This window comes from Drosophila subpulchrella, chromosome 3R (assembly GCF_014743375.2).
Source record: "Drosophila subpulchrella strain 33 F10 #4 breed RU33 chromosome 3R, RU_Dsub_v1.1 Primary Assembly, whole genome shotgun sequence".
Classification (NCBI taxonomy): domain Eukaryota; kingdom Metazoa; phylum Arthropoda; class Insecta; order Diptera; family Drosophilidae; genus Drosophila; species Drosophila subpulchrella.
The window spans coordinates 17,067,975-17,091,301 of record NC_050609.1 but is presented as its reverse complement, the minus strand read 5'-3'; the positions used below and the strand labels follow the sequence as shown (position 1 = coordinate 17,091,301).

General features: G+C 39.4%; 1 protein-coding gene across 1 annotated transcript; it reads left to right on the top strand.

Moving 5' to 3' along the window:
* The first annotated feature begins 927 nt into the window (after positions 1 to 927).
* Positions 928 to 18,876, top strand: LOC119563308 (dipeptidase 1). The gene is made up of 8 exons (XM_037876642.1): positions 928 to 1,240; positions 7,481 to 8,214; positions 8,759 to 8,828; positions 8,898 to 9,074; positions 9,172 to 9,256; positions 9,345 to 9,420; positions 9,562 to 9,700; positions 16,372 to 18,876. Exons 2-8 carry the CDS (start codon positions 7,559 to 7,561, stop codon positions 16,477 to 16,479), a joined length of 1,311 nt encoding a protein of 436 aa, XP_037732570.1. The 5' UTR covers positions 928 to 1,240; positions 7,481 to 7,558; the 3' UTR covers positions 16,480 to 18,876.
* Positions 18,877 to 23,327: the final 4,451 nt, after the last annotated feature.

Sequence of the window (23,327 nt, the reverse complement as noted above, 5' to 3'; positions counted from 1 at the left end):
CATATACTCTCTAAGCTTAAAAATATCCAATTCAACAAAGCTACCTAATGTTTTAAATATTTTCTCGAAGGTTTAAGTGCTGTTTCTTTGGAAAAGTGCAAAATAGGACAAATCAGTAAGGGTTTGAAATCCCGTGTTGTTTTTCCATTCCACATTCAATTAAAACAGCGTTATCTAAGCAAAATATATTCTAAAATAGCCTGTCAACCGCATTTCGCTCCCCTTTTAACGATTTAATAGTTTAAAATGAAGAGGAATAATTAATTTGGTGTATTTTTCGCTTAATTACTAGCGACCTGCTCTACTTGTAGCGGTCAATGAATTTTTCGTGACCATCAGCATCAGGCGTTCCAAAGGCAGCGGAACAAAAACGAGGGGTGGCAGAAGCAGCAGCTAGGATAAGCGACTTTCACGCCATGCCTGACCTCCTGCAATGTTAAAGGACTCAACCCCCTGGCACTCGAAACAGCTGATTGAGAGCGCCTACTTAGAGAAAATATCCCAGTATTTTAGGATGAGTTTGTACTGGCCGAAAGAGAACTATATGCTCTTCAGAAGGACATGCTCTGGATTTATAAAGCACTTGGCACAGATTTTTGAATGAAAATAAAGACTGAAGAATAGGGTTTCTACTTTAAAAATGGTAATAATATTTATAAGGAGTTTATAGACACTTAACTTTAAGGTTTCCTTTGTTAAAATTATAGAAATATTCAATATTAACTAAGAACTGCTCTTACCTAATAGTATAACCCTAGCCAAAGTGCTCTTCGTTGTCCTTGCTCTCTGCACCTCGTGGCTTTATCCTTCGTCCTTTTTCGGTTTTTGGTGCCTGCCCCACTCGCTTCCCAGCGTCGTTTGGGGATCCTGATTCTGTTTCTGATTCTGAGCCCGTTTCTTGTTCAGTTTTCAGTTCGAATTCGTGCGTCGGCCGGTCGAGTTGTGTGCCAAACGCTCGGCACCTGTCGCCCCACACGTGTTGCGTTCCACTTGCGCTGCGCGTCTCCTTCGATCTCACCCGCGTACACCGCGGCGTATGCGTTACGTTACGTATTGTTTGGTGCAGCCACAGCGAAATAATATCTGATTGTTTTAGTTATGTGAGCCGGAGAGTGGAGTGCCCCAGAGCCAGTACTTCAAGCACCAGCAGTGATTTAACTCATATTAAAGTGTTGGAAAATACGACAAAGAAGTGTGAACTTGCGGGCCATAAGAATGATAAATTGTTTGCCCTGTTTTGGTAAGAATATAAATGGTTGTTTTTATTAATACTAAGGATTTTATGGAAAATATATTTGTTTTCAACTTTACAACCTGTTTTTATTCTGTTAAAAAATAAAGTGGTTATTAAATATAACCTTAAAAGGATATGCTCAAAATATATACAACATTGCGGTCATTGAGAAGCCCTAATATGTTTTTAAGTAGAAGAAATTTAAAAACGATTTTACAAGACCCATTATTATACCATTAGCAAGCTTGCTAGACCATATTCTGTTTTCTTTAAAGCCCCTGGGGCTTGTGAATATTTTCTAGCTAAAATTTAAGATCAGATTAAAGACCCCTGTTGCTGCAAATACAAAGTACCCAAAAAACAATGTGTGCAGCAAAGAAAGCAAAATAGTTTCCCCGGATTTTGCTGAGTATTCAGTGTACATACGAATATGGGTTTCATATGCAGATTCTCGTCCGCCAGAGTCATAATATTGAGCAATTGATGAGAGCGCGCTTAGCTTGGCTTTGTGGCATTTGGCTCATTAATATGCGGCAGGCGACACGGAACACACCCTCTTGCCACTCCGCCCCCCCTATACACACACTCTGGGAAAATCCTCCCCCTATCTAAATTGTGTCTGTGTTTTGTCTCGTCCTCATCTGCATTTGCCCGAAATGAGAATGAGAATGAGTATCCTATAGCCGACTGAGCAGCATCCTGGCTGCTGATGATAATGTTGATTCCTGCCTTCCGCAACAATTTGCTTTGAACTTTATCCGCCCCTATCCCTCTGACCCTCCTTGCCCACGCCCCTGGAGCTATAGGTATTGCTAACCGAAAACCCAAAATTTAACCTAGACTCCGGCTCACATTTCTCCGGCTTTTGTTGTGGCATTTATAAATGCTTGTTACCTTTTGCTCGTCTCATTTTCAGTCTTGGTCTCGGGACAAAAGTGTTTATGGTCTCTGGCAGTTTGAGTTTTGTGGCTTGGATCAGGAATCCCTCTTGAAATGGTACAAATTGCGATTTCCAAGTGTTTGTCAGTCTGGATTTTGCGAGATATTCCGAAAGGGAGTTCAATTAAATGGCACAAGTCATTTCTACAACTCACTTTGGGATGGGAAAGTAATTGCTTTCTACTAAATTTGTTAAGATTTTCAATAGGAATATTGTGGGAAAAATATGCCAGAGAAAAAGGCTCTCATATTTAATGATATCTGCAATTTGAAAATGTTTTCTAAGTGGCTTGTTTTATGCCCCTTATTTAAATATTTCTCATTATTTAAATGGAGTATATTTTGAGTTGATAATTTTTCTGGCTCTCACATTTTTAGGCAATCAGCTAAAATTTTTCCCGATGTTTTGTTTTTTTTTTTACAAAATTTGGTTTGTATTATATTTACTTTGAAGTTTTTCCAGCATTTCAATACAGCAATGGTATATAAATTTCCTGCTTTACTGCTTATTATTTCGACATCTGCTGGGGCGATTCAATTTCTGATTACTTGTGGCATTCCGCAACATATGTCCTTTTATTTTGGGTCAGAACTTTTTTAAGGGCTTCATTTGATTCTTACGCCTGCAATTGAGTTCAACTCGAGCATAAATTATGGGCAAGAAAGGAATAAAAACAATATAAGAGAGACCTGAAAGCGAAGGTCGAGGCAAATCAAACAAATGCCAAGAAACATGAAAATGTTGTAAAATAATTTCAATTCATTCTAAGGCCATTTCGCATGCCTCTGGGCTGGTTGTCAATTCGTTGGTATCTGTGCGGTTTGTTGTGGCCGCTTTTCCGGTCCTCGAAAAAATTCCATTGAATTTCCCGTGTTCAGTTTCGCTTGTTTACGGACAAACCAGAATGTGCGTAGAACGAGGAAACAGCACAATATACCGAAACATACACAGAACATCCTTGTTAAAGTTTGATTTGGTTCCTTTTGTATTTCTAATTTTATTTCGCTTCGCCATATGAGTCCCATTTTTTTGCCTCCAAGCGTCCATTCTATTAATTTATGCAAATAAACATGTGGAAAAGTTTCCAATTCGTGAAAATTTTAGCAGGGTGGCAATTCAATGATTTGGTGGTGGTGTTGGTGGGGAAAATAATGTCAGAAAAGAAAATAATACATTTATTTATAAATAGGTCAATTGCATTGAGAAGCATTAAAAGTTGATAACTGTATTAAGTATGCACGAAGTCTTTATGGGAATATTTCTCTCTCATTTCCACAATCTTTTAAAATGTTCCACGAAATCTGACCTAGTTATAATATATTTTATTGATTTAAAAGTATTATCTTTCATACTACTTGAATTCTTAATGTTTTATGCAAAGGGTATGCCCAAGTACTTATAAAAATTAAGACAAGGTAATCCCATGTTTCCCGTTAACAGTAATTTTCTTGCTCAAAGTTCTGGAAAATAATCTTCTAGGAAATAATTCTTCTCCCACCCCTCCTTCATAAACAGCTTTGTCTGGTCATGTGATCGGCTGCTACTACCAGGACTTCTAATGATACGTTTTATTATCCTTGTAAAATTGAGTAAGCATAAACCAGCATGGCCTCGGGGAACGCAACTTGAGCATTATGGGTGGGAAACCTTATCAAACTGGGCTTCCACATTCCTGCCGAGCTTACAAATCCCAGACCCCCGTGAAAAACACCCAATCCTCGGATGAAGAAAAAATTTCTCCAGGGGGCGGTGGTTCGGGCGCCTTTCGCATTGACTGTTCGCTACAATTCGCTAGTGAATGGAATTTAGAGCTGAATGAAAAGGGACTTTGGGCGGAACGGGGGGCTTGATTATAAATAACGTAAAGTAAGCGCACATGAATGCATTTTGATTGTCTGCTGTAGTTTACGGGCACGTTTCCTTTATTTTTTGCCGCTTCGGCTTCGGCTGGAGTTGTGAGGGGAAAAATGGAAATGGAATGAAAATGAAAGACGACAAACCCGCCGTGCAATATCTGAGGGGGCGACGGGGGCGTGGCAACTTCCTTAAATGGTGCACTAATGTAGAAAAGAAAAGCATTTTTATATTTATTTGCTTGCCACTTTGCATGGAAATTCCAACTGCAACGAGGACATCGCATTTCCTTACTGCAATTTTCCAACGCGCGCACTCCGGTTTCTTTTTCTAGCCAAACAGCCCCCTTTTCCCACCCATTTTCCTTATTTTTCCCATACTTCCTTGCCGCCGCGCTTCCTTTTTCTTTCCTACGTTCGTTATTTTTTTTTGAGGCCATACAAAATAATGTTTCATGTTGCAATAAATGTACGATTCAGTACGTATACCCCTGCTGCCTTATATATGCCATTTCCCCCCGACCCCTGCCGTTCGTTCCGGCACATCCCTACGCCCATGCATGCCACTCAACAAAAAAAGAAATGCATATATGAAATAAAGGCGGCGCACACACATTGCTCATACGCAGCGTTGCACGCAGTTATCCTTGCGCCCATTTTGTCCTCTGTCTGCAATTGTATGCCGCTCACTTTTGAACAGCGAGGAGAGGGAATACAATTTATTAACCCACCAGCCATATTTAATATCCTTCAATAGGGCTTAAATTACACACTACCTGGTACTTACGAGATGTGTTTTAAGCCCGATTTATCGATCCTTAAGAGCGTATTTTCTTAAAAATAATTCACTTCCTTATTTGTTGTTTATAGAAAGTAAAAAAAAATTAATTAGGCAAATTAAGAGTATTTTAGTATAATTTTAAATACATTATTTTAGGTATAGTTTAAATAAAATTTATATTTTTTAAACGTAAGTTTGAATTCCAATCAATAATGTGTGGCGAACCCAATCAAGGACAAAACACATTAAATATTACTAAACCACAGATGCTTGTAGTTAAAATATTCACTTCCGTTGGTAAAATATTTAATGCACTTTTAAGTGAGGTCAGATCCCAGGATTACATTAAATTTTGCTTTATCCTTTGGGTTGACTTTTTCCCTGCTGCGAGCGAGACTCTTCAATTTAATTAAATATCCCATGTTGTGGCTCTTAATTTCGGTTTGCATGCCGCTTGTTTCAAGGCATCAATGTTTAATGAAGCGCCAAACGTTTTCGATTTCACAGACCCGAGACTCGACTTTTGTTTGCCGTCCTTCGAAGTTCGTTGTCCTTCGTCCCTCGTCGTTTGCTTCCTGTTAACCCAACTGGGTCTAATTTGGCTTCCTCTCCGCCGTTGTATTAATAATTCGTGCGTTGTGTTTCAGTCACGTTTTGCATGTCGCAAAATATTCGTGGCGCGTTGCCCTTGTCAATGTTGTCATTTCCTGCTCATCGTTGACTCTGTTGATTTTTGCATAATTTCTGTTTGGCCAGATAGCTTAAACCAAACAGCACAATGGCGCTGGGAAAAAGTATATGCCGAAGCGGAAAATCGAACCCCGAAGAAACCGAATCCATAATCAGTTGCAAAAATGGGAGGAAAAGCGGAAGCAGATAAGACATCGCCCCAGTTCTCCACAGTGGAATGTTTTCATTTTGTTCGCAGGCATCAGAGCATGAAAATCAACATGCGGATGCCACTGGCCCCTCGCTCGGAACTCTACTCGTATTTCTTTGTGACCTGCAGAGTGCACACCAACAGTTGGCACAGCAAAATGCTAAAATAGGGGACAGATACTATGGAAAAATAGAAAATAGAAAAGAAAAGCAAGTGTTAACATAATCACAAGAAAGATAAAAAGGGTTTGGTTTCTAAAGGGACTTAAAAAGCTTACTTTATGGTTACACAAACTTAATACCATGACCAAATATACATACTATATAATAATACTAAGAATTTAAATAAAACATTTTTAGGAAAATTTAAATAAAATTGCTTATTATTTTATTGGCTCTCTGGAGAAATGTTTTTTGATGCATTTAATACAGATAAGTGCTATAATAGCTAGATTTGATTATTTTTAAATTTCCATTTCTCTGCTAGAGATTTACTTATTAGATTTGTTGACATCGTGAAATTCAGTTACTATCCTTTTTACCCAACCTGTGAGACATTGCCAAGTTTGGCAAAGCATTTCCATTTGCCCAGCTTACCATTTCATTTTGGCCATTACTTTGCTCCACTTCTTGGCCGACTTTTGCGTTGAAAACTATTAAAGTAGTTTAGCTCAGTTTCCCTGTTTCGGGGCAAAACTTTAATTTCACTTTCTGGGACAAAGCATATATAAATATTTACCCACTTGGCCCGTTTCGCCAAACCAAACAGGGCTTCAATTTCTTGGGGAAATATTTAGAACTTCGCTTTCTCGATTTTCCCCTGGCTTCGGCGCTTAGTTTTCTGCCACCTGCCAGGCTCAAGCCAAACTTTATGTCGTATGCGAATAAGAAACACAACCAAAATAAAACCGTACGGATAAAGTATTTCTCTCCTGGAACTTTTCCACCGAACAGCAGGGGAAACTATTTAAATTTTCTATGATTGTTTTTTGGGGTTCGGTGATATGCTGGCTAAAAAGGAAAAAAGCATATAAATCGAGAGGAAACTTTGCTATAAATAATTTTGCATTTTTATTGTGCATTTTATGCATTTTGTGCGCGATTTCGATTTGAAGTTGGGCTCTGAAATAAATATGAAAAGTTTTATTTATGTTTGTGGGGTGGCAAAGCCGGGCTAAAGGGGGCGTGGCTTTGGGGCTCGTTTGTGTTCGGGGTCAGGAGCCGGGGTTATTCGGTGGCACAGCCGTGGGCGTTATATTTATGACATTTGTTTGCCAACAACTTTCAATAGCTCAATCACGCCACCCGCACATGCGATAGGCTAAACCAATTCCCCGCCTTTGAGCCATCGAATATGGGGAAGAAGAACCCCTTCCAAAAGCAAAGAAACAAGTTTTCTGATTTAAGATTGCTTGATGCTTGAAATTAATATTTAATAGTGTGACGCTACGATTGAAGATATTGTAAGTTTGTTTAACATTGGTTATTAAGTACTTTACTGTAAATACCTAAAAGTATGCAACAAATTAATTAAACATTTTTAAATCACTGCATACCTTCTGACACCTCAAATGAAATATGCTTGGGATTTGTGTTAGATTCCCTATATAAAACCTTGTTCGATTTTTATATTTTTTATTCATTTAAGTTTGTACTTATCTTTTCAACGTCCATAGGACTTATTTACTAAGTATTAAATTTCCTTTAAAAAGTTGAAAATAAATTCTCTGCTTTCCACTTCCATTTCTATCTAAGCACTGGATCCACATTAATTCTCATTATCCCTTTTCCAGCTAGAAGGCGAAACACCATCAATGTGAGTGCTGCGGACTGTGTGCTCTTCCACTAGAGCTCCGTGCCGCTCGGGGGCAATGAAATCGCGGAAGCTGCCAAAGGGCTTCGTGCTTTGTGGCCTCAACTGTTTGACCTTCGTCTACTTCCCGCTCGTCCTGCCCATCCTGCGATGCTCGGCCGGAGCAGCAGCAGGGCCGTCCGGCGGGTCAGGGGGCTCAAAGACCGCCGACGACTTCGACTTCCGGATGCAGCGTGTGCGCAATGTCCTGAAGGAAGTGCCCCTAATCGACGGACACAACGATCTGCCGTGGAATATCCGCAAGTTCCTCAAGAACCAGCTGAAGGACTTTCACTTTGGCGGCGACCTGCGGGAGTTGGCTCCCTGGTCCTCGAGTGCCTGGAGTCACACGGATCTTCGCCGTCTCAAAGAAGGCATGGTGTCCGCCCAGTTCTGGTCCGCCTACGCCCCCTGCTCATCCCAGCACCTGGATGCAGTGCAACTTACCCTGGAGCAGATCGACCTCATCCGGCGACTGGTCCAGCTGTATCCGCATCACATGGCGCTGGTCACGACGGCCTCGGGAATCGAACAGACCCATCGGACTGGCAAGATCGCCAGTCTCATTGGCGTGGAGGGCGGACATGCCATCGGCACCAGCCTGAGTGTCCTGCGAATGTTCTACCAACTGGGCGCCAGATACCTGACTCTCACACACACCTGCAATACACCTTGGTGAGTTCATCACAAGAATGAAAATATGATTTCCAGGAAAATGGATATGATATCCATCCGTAATACAATTTCTAGGAACCTACAAATGGTTATATCGATTTAAAACATAGCTTATGCAGTGAAAATAAGAACGTCACCATTTTCCACGAAATGGAAATTACACATGCTTTATTAATATTTCTAGGAACTTACAACAAATAATACGATTTCAAAAATTTCAATTATATGTGTAAAAAAGTATGCAGCCAACTTTTTGGAATGAAGCCATCTTACTTTTGATTTGCAAAAATATTGTTGCATACTTTTAGACACTTCCAAAAGTGATTTTAAAGTCAATTTCTGTAAGGATCCCATTATCTTTATGTTTCTAGATTTTAAAAAGATATGTTGTGTGCAAGTTCTTATTAGTGGGTAGAAATATTTTGTTAGGATATATTTTGACCTAAAGTGTAAAGTGTAGTTATCATTTAGCAGTGACATATCACTTATTATTTAATTGTTAAGGATTTTTATACATGATCCTTGAAAATAAATTATTTTCCAGGGCGGACTGCTGCAAAGTTGACGAACCGGGGAAGTACCCGCACATAGGCGGCCTCTCGCAGTTCGGCAAGGTAAGAGCCCCCCCCCCAAACACAATTTAGTTAGTAAAGTCCCAATAAATCCCCATCTTTATCGAGCAGCTGGTGGTCAAGGAGATGAACCGACTGGGCATGATTGTTGATCTGTCGCACGTCTCGGTGCCCACGATGCTGGACGCCCTGGCCGCCTCGAGGGCCCCGCTAATATTCTCGCACTCCTCGGCGCACGCCATCTGCAACAGTTCCCGCAACGTTCCCGACCACGTCCTGCAACGCATTGTGAGTCCATTATGGCGACATTAATTCCGGGGGCACCCATTAATCCATATACCGCGATTCCGATCCCATTCCACTTCTTATTCCCCATCCAATGCAGGCAATAAACGGCGGTCTGGTTATGGTGGCCTTCTATCCGCATTTCGTCAGCTGCTCGGGACAGGCGACATTGCACGATGTTGTGGGTAGGTGGTTTTTTCATGGGTTCGCTTTCCGGTACGCACTATTAATCTTTAAACTTGTGCTTTTTCGGGCCACCCTTTGACCCCGCAGCGCATATCAACCACATAAGGGAGGTGGCCGGCATCGATCATGTTGGCATTGGAGCTGGCTACGACGGAGTCAACTTGTAAGTGCGGCAACTTTCGGCCAGCTTTCTGCTGCAGCTCCAATTACATTTCATTTCATTTGCCAAATTATGGTCGCTCTCTAACTCTCTTTTCTCTGTATTTTTCTATACTTTCTCCGCTTTCTCTGCTTTCCACTTAAGAGTGCCCAAAGGACTGGAGGATGTGTCCAAATATCCGCATCTTTTTGCTGCCCTGCTCGAGTCTGATAAATGGTCGGAGGAGGATATTGCCAAGTTGGCTGGCAGGAATCTAATACGTGTATTCAAGGAAGTCGAAGCGGTGAGTCCACAGCAAAAAACACACAGAAATTGCTCACTTTTCTCTGGCATTTTTCTATTGTTCAACATTCTGCCCCTGAAGGATACTTAGATACTCTGACAAAGGGTATTGAATTTTGTTTTCTAGAGTCTGATATTTTCAGAAAAACAAAACACTTGTGATGGAAAGATAATCCTATCTGTTCTTGAGTTACCTAGGATGGGGATAGTTCTAATTGAAACTCCAAAGATGCAGCAGAATATTAGTAAATATATAAAAACAAGAAAGAACGCTATAGTCGAGTACCTCGACTATCAGATACCCGTTACTCAGCTAAAGGGACCAAAGGGAAATGGAGATATGCAAGCAGCAAAGCGAGATTTAAATGCGCCACCTACCGGCGGAAGACAGATTTAAGCATTGTGGGCGTTAGGGTAGGCGTGGCAAATTTTTTTTTGGATCAATCGATAGGCATTGACGAGACCAATACATTTCAGTTAAAATTTTTAATCTAGCATAAAAATTGTGGGCGCCACAGGCTTGGGCGGTTTGTGGGCGTTAGAGTGGGCGTGGCATATTCGCATAACAAACTTGCGCTGCGTACAAGGCTACGAAATCTAAATCTGAAATCCCAATACTCTATCTTTGATAGTTTCCGAGATATCCGCGTTCATATTTACGATTTTTTGAAGTTTGTAGGCGGTTTGTGGGCGTTAAAGTGGGCGTGGCAAAATTTTTTTTGGGTCAATCGATAGGTATTGATGAGAACAATTCATTTCAGTTTAAATTTTTACTCTAGCATCAAAACTGTAGAAGCCACAGTTTTGGGCGGTTTGTGGGCGTTAGAGTGGGCGTGGCACTCTACTGAAACAAACTTGCGCTGCGTAAGAAGCTCAGGAATCTGCTCGCCAAATCTCAATAGCCTAGCTCTCATAGTTTCCAAGATCTCAGCGTTCATCCGGACAGACGGACAGACGGACAGACGGACAGACGGACAGACGGACAGACGGACAGACGGACAGACGGACATGGCTAGATCGACTCGGCTAGTGATCCTGATCAAGAATATATATACTTTATGGGGTCGGAAACGCTTCCTTCTGCCTGTTACATACTTTCCGACGAATCTAGTATACCCTTTTACTCTACGAGTAACGGGTATAATAAGAGAAGAATCTCATTGTATTTTTGTGTAGCTGTGCTCCAAAAATATTTTAAGGTGTTATTATTAGCTGCATTAGATACATAATTCATAGCATACTTTTTGGCACTTCAAATATTGATCCTAAGCCTCTTGAGAATAGAGGTCGAATGGAAACTCGCCAGACTTTTGAGTGCGTTGCGAGAGTATTACAAATTTTGTCCCATCGTTATTATTTTTGTGCTATTTTTTCATGGTATTAGGCGCGTACCTGACCGACTTAAAGTCGAAGCCAGTCCCCAGAACTAAACACACATTTCACAGCAAACAAACAAAGAAGTTGGAAAAAGAACATTGGTATGGTATCCTCGCCGACTCCTTCTCTCCGTTGTTATTGCAGTTGGAAAATTCCTTTCGCAGGGATAAAAGGAATAATGTGGCTTTGCAATGGAATTTGCACATACTTGGAATGGAAGACGGGCAGGCGAGGATAATGGGGAAACAGGAGCAGGAGCAGCAGCAGGAGCTGGAACTCTGTCCACTGGCAGGACATTGGCTGACGTCGAAAAGACGCAAGTTGTGAAATAATTTTAAAAGGATTTTCAAATGCTTATTCCGATATTTATACACGAGCCTGACCATCGCAACCGAAGCAACAGCTTCAGTCTGCAGTTTGTTTGCAGGATGCGGTCAGCTTGTTTGCCGTCTGCTCTGCGCTCGGATATACAGCTTATAGTCCTGCGAATGCGAATGCGAATGGGATTGGGATTTGGCTTGGCTTGGCTTGGGGATTTCTTTTACTGCTCCACGACGACGACGACCATGTCTGGGCACTCCAAGCTCAAGCAGCATTCAATTTAGATCAATATAGGATGGGCCTGGGCCGGAGCCCCTCTCGAGGAAGTTACTCCCCGGCATTGAACGGCACTCGAGCGGAGACTAGTGCCATTCAAAGGCCTGCAAGTGGGTTTGTTTTTCAGTCCAACGGTTGGATAGTTCGGTGCTTGACGCATGAATGGATAGATAGATGTACGGCTAAACGATGCAGACAGTACTCTGGTTTTCCTATCAAAGGATGTGTGTTTACTGCTCTTGGATTGGAAATAAAAATGTGCTTCAAATTAACTGATAGGCAAAGTAGAGTGGTAATTAAATGGTCAGGTATTTAGATGATAACGTTGGTATTATAGAACTTTTAAGGAAATAAAGTAGAGGTTTTTAAAGATTAAATACCCGTTTCATATTATCACATCTAAAATCAATGGGGAAAGGTAATTTTTACATTTTGTAGATATCTCTCCTGATTAGTTACTGGATGGACCCATTTATATGAAGATTATTCGTTGCTCTCTAAATCAAAATAGTTGAATAATTGCCCCTTTCATCTTGAAAGCTGGCAGCTCCTTTGGCTGAACCAATTTAAAGATTTAATAACAAAAATAAATCATACGCCCCCTGAACACTGGCCGTGCTCGTAGATTTTATTGCTCTTGCTGATTATAAAAACCTCCTTCAAGTTCCGCCCACTCGGCACCCTCTAAAGAACCCCCTATGCCACCCCTTTTGACCAAGTTGAGAAAGAGATGCCGCAGCATTTTTTAATTTAGCCCTTGTCTCGCGCTGACTGAGAGTCGACCCAGGCAAACTTTAATCATATTCTCGCGCCTTCTCCGCAGTCTCTACATTGTAATTAGTTTTAGTTCAGGGCGTGTATATAATGCATAGAAATACTTAATGTCCGTTATTACAGGCCGCTCTTACGCCATCCACATCATCCCCATCATCGGGGAAGAAATGAAATGGTATAATCGTAACAACATAAAAATAAGGCCACAAAAGTATTGCCTACTTTGCAGTCCTTGCGACTGATTAAAATCGCAGGGCTTTTATTGCGCTTTGCACTCAGCCACCAGCCATATACACAATACCCTTTTTTTTTACTGCTGTTTATTACATGGCCATAATGCTCATTAAGAATTGTATTTTAATACGTTTCTGTTTGTTTCTGTATTTTTTTCGCCTCCACCCCGCTTTTCCCGCTGTTTGCGGTAAAAAGTAATTAAAAATGTTACCCAACGCCTTTTATCTTTGGCCAAAAAGCCCAGAGCATTGGAAATTAAGCCAGGCCATATACATATACTTATCCCAATGACATTTGCTTTTGTTTTGCATCAGCCGGAGTCTCCAGTTCATTGAACCGAGCTCACAGTCCCCAAAACCCCGTTTCAATTCCGAGTCCGGCGAAATAAAATACGTTATAGCCTACTTATGGACGTCGCCAAGAGCTCGCCTCGTAATGCAATTAAATAATAACGGAAAGCGGGTCAAATGTTCAATTATTAGAGGCCTAATGCTGTTTTGGGTTGTGTGTGTGTACCCAGGGGAGGACTGGGTCGGTCATGGCTGTGATAATTAAGCAAGTCATAGAAATTAGGCAAAAGGCCATTTTAATGATTGCCATCTCTCGCACAAACGCTCCCAAGAACATGTAGACGAGCACGGCCCAGCACATATATAATACCCTTTTAGGCTGGACACGCACTCGCTCAAAATTCAAAGCGGCGCGTTCTCGTAATCTCTTTCGAGGGGATTTCTGGGGATTTACGAAAGCGATGAAAAATTGGTGTGTATATATTTTAGTATTTTTTGAAGCTATGGAAAAAATTGTTACGTAACTCCAGAGGACTTAAAGCTGGAATTTGATTAAAATAGATTAATAAAATATTGTGTTCTATATAAGAAATTATTTAATTTTATAGGAAGTATGTATTGTAAACATTTACTAACTTATAACTAATACTGATATCAGTTTATATTTTTATAATCTTGTAAAATTTTTCTAAACTTTGTATACATTATTTATAGTTTTTAGAACAATTTTTTGATAAAAAAAATATATTTTTGAAGTATTATAATACACAGTTTTTAAATAACCCAAAAACTTCTTAAAAGATAACCAATGTCTTTTAGACGTTTGTCGCTTATTGCACATTTTCTGAAAACATAAAATGTTCCTTAGAGATTGACATCTCTTTAAAATGATTTTATGTGTCAGAGTTGGTTTATGACCCCATAAATTTTAAAATACTTCAAAACTTAGTGCATATCTGAGGCAGCAGTTGAAAACTAGCTTCGTTCCGATCAGATTCAGCAAAAGTAACCGGTTCTGGGAACACATTTCCAAGGACAGTAGGGACAACAAGGATGGCCGCAAATTTGTGGGCGTGGGAGGCGGCCAGTGGATCTGCGGATCCGAGAGCCATTGCCATAGCCATAGCCCATGAACATGATAATTTTCTCGACGCCAGTTTTTATCTACACAAAGGCAGCTTCGTCGGGGCAAAGAAAAGCCAAGGATTTCTGGGAGTCCCCTCCCCTGGACCCACTTGTGTGTTTGTGTAAATGTATCTTTTATTTTAGCCTTTTATATCTAATGCGAGAGCGAGGAACGGCATTTGGCACGACACATCGCCCAAGTGGCGGCAACGGAGGCTCAGGCCTCGTCCCTCATCCAAGGAATGGGCTTGGGATGAGGATTGGGTTGGGTCTGGGGACAAGGAGGGGATGGCCAAATGTCCCCGGCAAATGGCAGCAATTTGTGCGAGACAAATTCATTTAAATATCTTTTGCAGGCCTTGTGTGCACTGCAAAATAAAGTGATTCGAAATGGGGGTCAATCTGATCCTGTTGTAAATAGGGAGGGAGAGCTCTGAGTTACAAGATAATTTTTATTACGCACACTCACTGAAATAAATAAAGATAGCTTAAAGGTTTTTCTAAGAAATCTGATTTGTAATATTGGAATGTTAAAGCTTTAAAATGTAATGCTTTTAGAACATAAAATAAATTTAAAAATATCAGCATAAGCCAAAAAAATTAAATATTTTTATTACTTTTCTAAAAATTGGAAATATATGAAATTTTTTTAAGGCTTAAATTGTTTGAAATGGAATTTATGATAGTTTTTTATACAAAAGTTGTATCTTTAAGAAAAAAAAATCCAAATTTTGTGCTCCAAATAATTTCGGTCAACATAAAAATGATCTTTGGATAATCTCATCTTAACAATCATCAGTTTCTGATGTTATTTTGTGTGTGTGTGAAATTGTGAAAGTGTTGCCGCTGACCTTCTTACAAGTGATTTGGCTTTGGGTTCTTTTAGCTGGGAAATGCGTTGCCTTGTGGTGGCGTGGGAATTTATTTTCCGCTTTGAGCTCTTCACTCAAACTGTAACTGTGAACTGGGCTTTTCATTTCCACTGAATGGAGGGGCTGCGAGTGGGGAAATCCAGCTCAAAGGCCGGAAGAGTCTAGCCAAAAGGCAAATGGCTCAAAGTTCCCATAGTTGTTGTGTTTGGGACTGTTTGTGTGAGTGGGTCATGCACACAAAGTGCAATGACTGAGCCAAAGCTGACGTTTTATTGTTGTTTGTGTGGCAGGGCGCACATAAAGCCTCATAAAAAAGTCGTAAATTCGATTGTTGTATGGCAAACAAAACCCAGGAAATGGGCCCAGCCGACCTAGGCCTCCCTGCCCGCCCCTCAAAAGGTGTTTGGTGTTGAAAACAAAACATTTTCTCTCATTTTATTTCGTTTTTCCGCCCATCCCCACTCTTTTCTGCCATCTTTTTTATGTGTTTGTGGCATTAAATGTGCTTCAACTTTTGCCAGGACTAAGAGCTGCCTGTTTGGCATTCAGATTTGGCCTCTCTTTAAGGATTCAGGACGTTTGTGTGAGTGCCAGGCGAGTTAGACATGCGGAAGAGGTTTCTCTACAAACATTTGACTCTTTGTATTCTTGGTTCTCGTGTAGGGTGACAGCATTTCACCAAGCACTTAAAGAGAGTCGATTGCAGGAAGTTTTCAAATCCTCCCATATTTCAAATAAACCAAATGTGTTTGTGGCATTAAGGGGTTCAAAGATTTATGCAGAAAATATGGTGAAAAAAATATTTAAAGCAGAAAATAAATAAGAAATTTGCGGAAAATATGCTTTAAAAAATTGTAAAAAAAAGTGATATAAATGTAATTTTTGAAGGACTCAGGTAACCACTAATTATAAAAAAATGATTATCTACTTCAATCTGCCTCCAATTTTGTTATTAAATCTATAAAATCTAGAAAACATTCAAAAACAATCAGTTCAAAATTGAAACACAAGCTGAGTGCGTAATAAATCTTTACAAGACCCATTTGGTAATTTCCCCGAGAGTGTTTACCATAACTAATATCCAAGTCCAATTTGGTTGCCTAAGCGCCGCGCCAAAACTTGCGAACAATATTAATGCCATATGAAGAGTACACGAGAAGTTCCAAGAAATCATTTCTGCATTTGAAAATTCAAACAAAACTTTGGCAATTACGCTAAATAACTTTTATAAGTTGTGCCAGCTTGGCAATGGCGCGATGCAATCAATTTTCATCAATCAAATGCAGCTGTCGTCACTCCCACACACCCACACACACCCCCCCAAACACACACGCATGCATAAATAATTATTAAATGGCTAAAGGTAATTTCATTAAAGGATATATAATTCGATTTACTTGCAGGTGCGCGATCAGATGGAACTTCTGCGAGTGGCACCCATTGATCAGTCAATTCCAGCCGAAGACATTATGGGCCGATCCTATTGTCGTTATCAAGGACCAAGAACGTGATAATTTCTCCATTTGTAGAGCTCACCCATACGCACACAGCGTCTCATTCATCGCAGCCCCGTGGCGAAAATGGCAAAAAATTATGTCAAGCGTACGTGTTGTAAAGTGAAACTTGTTTTAGGTTAATTGACAAAGTTTTCCTCCTCTCTGCCGCTGATGTTGTGGTTTTTGTTATTGTTTGTGTGTGGCATGATGCTGCACAAACGCATGCCCACCACACACATTCGCAAAAAAAACGCCGACATTTTGCAATCGCTCAGAGTCGAGCAGCTGGCCAACTGCTGTTGCTGCACTGAGAAAAACTAATTAGGTAGACTCAAAATTCAAGGATTCAATATTCCAATTTTTAATAATTTAGATACATTCTTAGTTATTTAACATCATCACGAAATGATAGAAAGAAATCTTTCTTTTCTAGTTAATTGTTAATATCATTTTGATTATTCATGACCAACTATCGAAGGGTAAGACTCTTTATTATGTAGAAAACATTTTATAAATGCATTTATTTCAGTCATAAAAATAAAAACAAATATTTTTAATATTTGTTAGACTCTAGTAATATTTACTAAGAACTTAAATTTGAAAGTGCACTTTTAAGGTTATAGAAGTACAGATTTCAAATATACATTTAAAAATTTCTTAAGAATCCAAAAGTCGAAATCCAAAAGTGGAAATTATTATAATTTATTTGAATATCAATGATTTTTCTCAGTGCATACAACTTTGTGCCCAGCTGGGCTCTGCCCAGAAACAAATACAAAGTGGCAAGAGGAGACCGCCACCACCAACAAACGCCCCCAAGAACCCCCTAGCCCCGCTCCATCCCCATTCCCGAACTGGCCAACATTGTGTAAATATCATTGCCATGTTTATTTTTATCTCTAGCTCTAGTTCTAAGTCAGGCAAAAAAGAAAGCAGAACAAGGAGGATTAAGAATGCGAAACAGAAAAACCATAGCACACAAAAGCTAGAGAAAGTAAAGCCTATAATAGCGAAAGTAAAGCACATTTAGCCTGAAATTAATAAACCGAAAACAGAGTGGAAAGCGAATTCGAATTCAAAGCCGAGGCTAATCACAAAAGTCAAGCTCAATGTTAGCACAGAAGGAAAATCTAATTTTTCATCGTGTATTTTTTCTATGAAAAAGTTATTAAAGTTTACAAAGAATATAGCTAATAGTTAATGAAATAAATGTTGAATTCATACGAACGTGCGATTTTTGCCGGACTTATTCGGATCAGATAGCGAATGCAGTTCGTTAATCTGAATTCATTAGCCGGCACGCACAGCAAAACGATTTAATTATAATCCATTATGCGTTTAAAGAGTTTTTAATTTCGTTATTAACCTAAATGAAATTCCCATTTAATTAGTTAATTAACATTAAACATTTTATTAGCCAAGGTTTAATGCGAAATCGAGGACAACCGAAAAAGAAGAATGTAATTCAATGCACGAGTTGAATGTAACCACATTTTTTGCATCATTTGTAAGGCTTAAATACCAATCTTTTAATCAATATTCAAGTAAAGCGTTGCCATTGCAAACGAAAAGCAGCGAATGGTAAACATATTGTATAATTAATAGATCCATACAAAATTCAACCCGCCAAAATTGCAAATAAGTTCACAAGCAAACCAATTAAGCGAGAAATAATATTAAAAATCAATTGTATAGAGAGCAAATGGGAAAACTGTAAGCGCGTTTGTTCAAGAACCATTTAACTCGTATACCTACACATACTCACCTATATCACTCACTCATGTATAGATATGTACATTCAAATATTTTGTTTTAATTTAGTCATCAAATTTGCATAGGCAAAAAGAAGATGGCCTCCAACTTTTTGCAGCTCAACCTACAAATGAAATGAAACTGTTTTGTTTAGAGAAAAACGTTGAAAAATAGATCCAAATCCAAAACATATTTAATGGTTAAACGAGAGGCGAACAAAACAAAAAGGCAAAGAATAACACATGTGATCAAAACTAAAATTAAATTACAGATCTATATTATTACTACTTACATATAACTAAATTATTTAATGTTTAACAACATACAAAAACTGACAAAAACCGAAAATACAAACAAATTCAACCATTTTTACTGCTGATGGAAATTGAAAAGAAAACTACAATTTATCGATTACAATTAGCCTATAATAAAGTGGAAAACCTAACTGTAACCGTATAGGAAAATACTTGAGAAATGCTGACAGCGTTTTAACATCCTGTAAATATTTGTATGGATAATGATCAAATAGTAATAATAATTGTATGGAAAGTATGTCAAGTTGTGAATTGGAAAATAACCAAAAACAAACAGAGAATAAATAAATTAATTCATATGTGTAAATTGGAAGATGTCGTAAGTGGCCAGCAGAAAAATACCAAAACGGAATATAAATAAATTCATAAAAATTATAAAACTAACTAAGGGATGATTTGTTCTTTGTGGGGTTATTTGTTCAGGAAAAGGAGCTCTTCTCTCGAGGAAATCACTGGATGTAAGTGAGACTCTTCAGCAACCATCAACACTTCCCATTGTTTTTGGTACATTCTTATTGCGATGATAGCACTCGAAACACGCATCCTTCGAGCATTTGGATCCCGATCCCACGTCCTTGCCCCACCCATTTATCTGTCTGAATTCTGTCAGGGGTTGGCTTGTCAATTCGAACGTAAAAATAAAAGGATTTGCAGTCCCAGTTTGTTTATATCAGCGCATTTTATACGCCCTAAGCTGGGGTAGATAAAACTCCCGTGCTTGCCAATGTAATTTATTTGCGCTTTGGTGGCCAAAACAGTTCAAACAGTGAGAAATCATGGAATTTATCTCCCGCTTTTTGGCTTTTTTTTATTTTTATTATTTGGGGCGAAGGTCAAGCAGCTGGAATCCCGCTTGCCGCAAAACCACATAACTCAATGCTCGTAAAACTTGCAAATATTTAACATTTGTTTCGTTTCTGGTCGAGGCAGTGGGGGCGGTGCGCTGCGAGCGTTAAAAAACTATGCATCAAACGAAACGAAATGTGTGTTTTACATAAAATTTCAATTAAATGAAATAAAGTTTCGGTTTTCGGGACTCGGTGCTCGTCCTTGGCACTAAAAGGACCCGATTGCCGGGGGGCTGGCAACGCACGTCTCGTTTAAATCATCTCGCTGGCAGCTGGAGCGCAACCCGCAGTGGCAACAACTTTTGTTAAACATTTGTTACCAGCAGCCATTCCACTGGCAGCCCCAACAGCCATCACTTACCAGTGGAAACTAATAAAAGTAATAAAATCCGAGTGCGGAAAAATCGAACCAGAGCGATTCGAAGCGAAAGCCAAGTACGTATTATGGTATTATGGCTGTGGATGGGGGGATAAATCCTTGTACAACAAAAAATAAATATTAAAAATATAAAATAGTTTGTAAAATATAAAAAAGTTGGGAAAGGTATTTATTTCACGAACAGTATTTAGGTATATAATACTTACATTACCCATTATCAATTTAACTTTACCCTTTCCTGCAAATACATACTTTCTTCTTAGACTTTCCCCCACAAAGCCAACCCTGTTAACTTATTATGGCATTAATTTTGATTTGACATCCTGAAATACTTGGCGCACTAGTTCCACTCCAAATCCTCTTAAAATAAATCTGGACTTGCCAGTCCTGAAGGCAGCAAAAATATGAAAGCAAAAAACCTCGGCAATAATAAATAAATATAAAAAAGAAGTATGTGAGTGGGCGGACAAGGAAGAAAAATGGCAAAGTGAAATAAAAAATCATACTAAACATTTTCGTTTACTTTCCAATGACGATTTGCTGACCCGCCCACCCACCGCAAACAATGTTGCCGCCTTTTCCCGACTTTTGGTGCCACCGCCGCCATTTCCCCTAGAAAGTGCCACCAGAAAGGATTGCTCTACGCCATAAATTGTTGTATTTTATTGTCCAATTTCTTTTTATTATTTTTCTGTGTTTCTTTTCGCCTTCTATGGGTTTTCCGCGCTGTGTTGCTTATGCCTCATCTAGTGCTTCGTTTCGAGTTTTTTCGGGCACTTTGAGCCACATGCTGAGTTGTCCCGGTCAACTGGTCCAAGAACAGGACCTCCGCACAAACTTGGCCGACATTTTCATTGTCGTTGCTGGAAAATTGTTTTTCAAATATAAAATATAAGCACAGACACGCGCACACTGGAAAAATCACTGGGAATAAAAGTATTACTAATACCATTTATTTCAAAATAAATACAATCTTCACTAACAAACAAAAATATTTAAGAAAAACTACTTGATCTGAAATTGTACTCTAAACTTTTTCAAGAATATATGCCCAAAACAAACGTATATAAATAAATAATATTTTTCCCCAGTGCAAGCAAACAAACGATTATATTTTGAATTATTAAATGGACACAAGGATTGCAGAAAAAGTGGCAATGCGAGGATTGTTTTGTTTTCTCTGGCTGCCAGTTAAACAATTAAGAAATTCCTGAAATATTCAGTGTGTCAGTGCACAACAACTCAACCTTTCTTGGCCTCACTGCAGTTGAAGTGGAAAGTGCAGAACAGCAGGTGAAAATGTCTTCTTTAGGACGGTGAAAAGTTAAAACGAGAAAAGTGGTCATGCTGTGTGCAGCGGGAAAAAAGCGAAAACTGAAAATGAAAATCACACAAATCGAATGGAATTTGAGGGGGAGAAAAAGTAAACTGTGTGCGATTTCATTTTCGTCCAACAATGCGTATGCGTAACGCGGCAAACATTTTAATGAGCGTTTGCATAACAAATGCGGTTTTCCACATTCGTTCAACCAGAGAAATACCACCCGGAAAAACCGCAGGACACCCTCCCCTTTAACTGAGGGAAACAGGCAGAGTTTCGATCCAAACTGAAACTGAGTAACTGTTACATGCAATTATATTTAATGATGATGTTTATTGTGTAATACACTCACCCACATGGCTCTTTGATTGTTATGATGATGAAGCGACGATGATGATGGTATCATGATTTTTTCATCGCTTTGCCAAAGCTCATTTCAATTTATAAGAATTGATTTTGTATTAAGTAAATTGAATAATTTATAATGCAGTCACGGCGCATTTATAGAATCCACATTCATATCCTGGCAGCTGGGGTCGCCATGTGATGACCAATTTTCATATTTCAGACAATCGGGCGCTCGTTGGGTTAAGCTCCTGCTAAGCTGCAAACAGATGTCCTTGTATCCTGCCATCCCCCATACCCCTCCCCAAAAATGACCACTGTCTGGGGCTTTGTTCCGCTTTTAGATGGCCTTCGGCAGAGCTCACCGAATTTTGGATAATTTAAATTCTTCGGAAGCGGGTGGAGATTTTAATCACTGAGCGAAGGAATGGTAAAGTAAAAATACCTTAAATATTTAAATATAGTATTTTAAAATATTTGATTAGGCTTAGAAACAATTAAACTTTGAATATATTTCTAAAATAAAACCATTTCTGATTAAGTTCACACACATGTTTTATTATCAACCTAGTATCCTTAAATTGCTTAAAATAATTTGTATAACTTTACCACCTTTTCAGATTGATGTCTTTGTTGCCATGACAATATTTTTTCAGTGTTAGGCATGACAATTTTTACTTCCGTGGCTTGAAAGTGAGAAATCTGCCCAGAACCGACATATGCTGTTGACAACCGCAAGGCAATTAATGCTTAGCCCCACAAATCCTGCCGCAGCATCGTAAAATATCAAAAAGTTTCTGAAGAGAGAAGACGAGCTCTACGCCGGAATGAATCCAATTATGTGCTTAATCACTAAGAAGCCTCAACCAGGAAGGCATCCATGGGTGTGGGACTTTGGGGGGAGAAAGCGGTCGAACCCCGTTGACAACGGGAATGTTTGAGTGTGAAGTGATGACGTTGGTGCCGTGTTGTCAAAGTGACAAGTACCCACACACACTGCCTCACTTTCCCGCCCACTCGCACACTTCTGCAGGCTTACTTGCTCATCTACACACACGCCCACAATCGTACTTGCAGTGGGGTACACTGGGGAAAAAAGGGGGCAGCTAGGACGCTCTTTAAATATTTAAATAAATAAATATGTAAGGTTCAAAGAACGAACCATAAAGTTTAATGGGTATAATTATTATGACACCATTTCATCTAAATTAAATTATTATAAATACATAACATTTTTATTCTCAAGGATAGAAATTCTTTAAAGTACAAATTATAATATTTAATGTATATTTTAAGCTTTAATAAATATTGAAAGGTCGAATAAATAAAAATTTTTGTTCATGGTATTATCTTAAATCTTAGTCTATAATATTTCCGACAAATTTGTACTAAATAATATTTAAAAATCTTCAGTATTTATTTCTCCCAGTGTAGCTACACCCATATTCCTGCGTTACGCTCCTTCTTCCAGGCACTTGGCTCAACATGTGGCATGGCTTAAGGCGCACGGCCGGACGGCCTGAGCCTTTAAGCATTAAATACTTTAACACACAAGCGCTGTTAAAATTTATTCATGGTCGTTTTTAATGCCAGCGGGACGGGGTAAGGGCGGGGAGGGCAGGGGCAGAAAGGACCCTGCCAGGACTTGACATGCAAATGTCTGAGTGTGTGTTTGCTTCATGATGGGTGATGGAGCCCCTCCGATGATTCGCCCTTTTTTTCAGCTGCCTCTTGCTCTCTGCTGTTATTGTTAAGCATGCTTTTCAAAAGCTATTGAATATGTAACCATCCCCGATGGTCCGCTGCTGAAGAGTCCTCTTTTTTTGGCTCCCATTCCCCGGCCACACGGCCCATATAAAGGCTATTTTTTACACTCATTTGGCCAAAAGCACTGCCAATGGCTA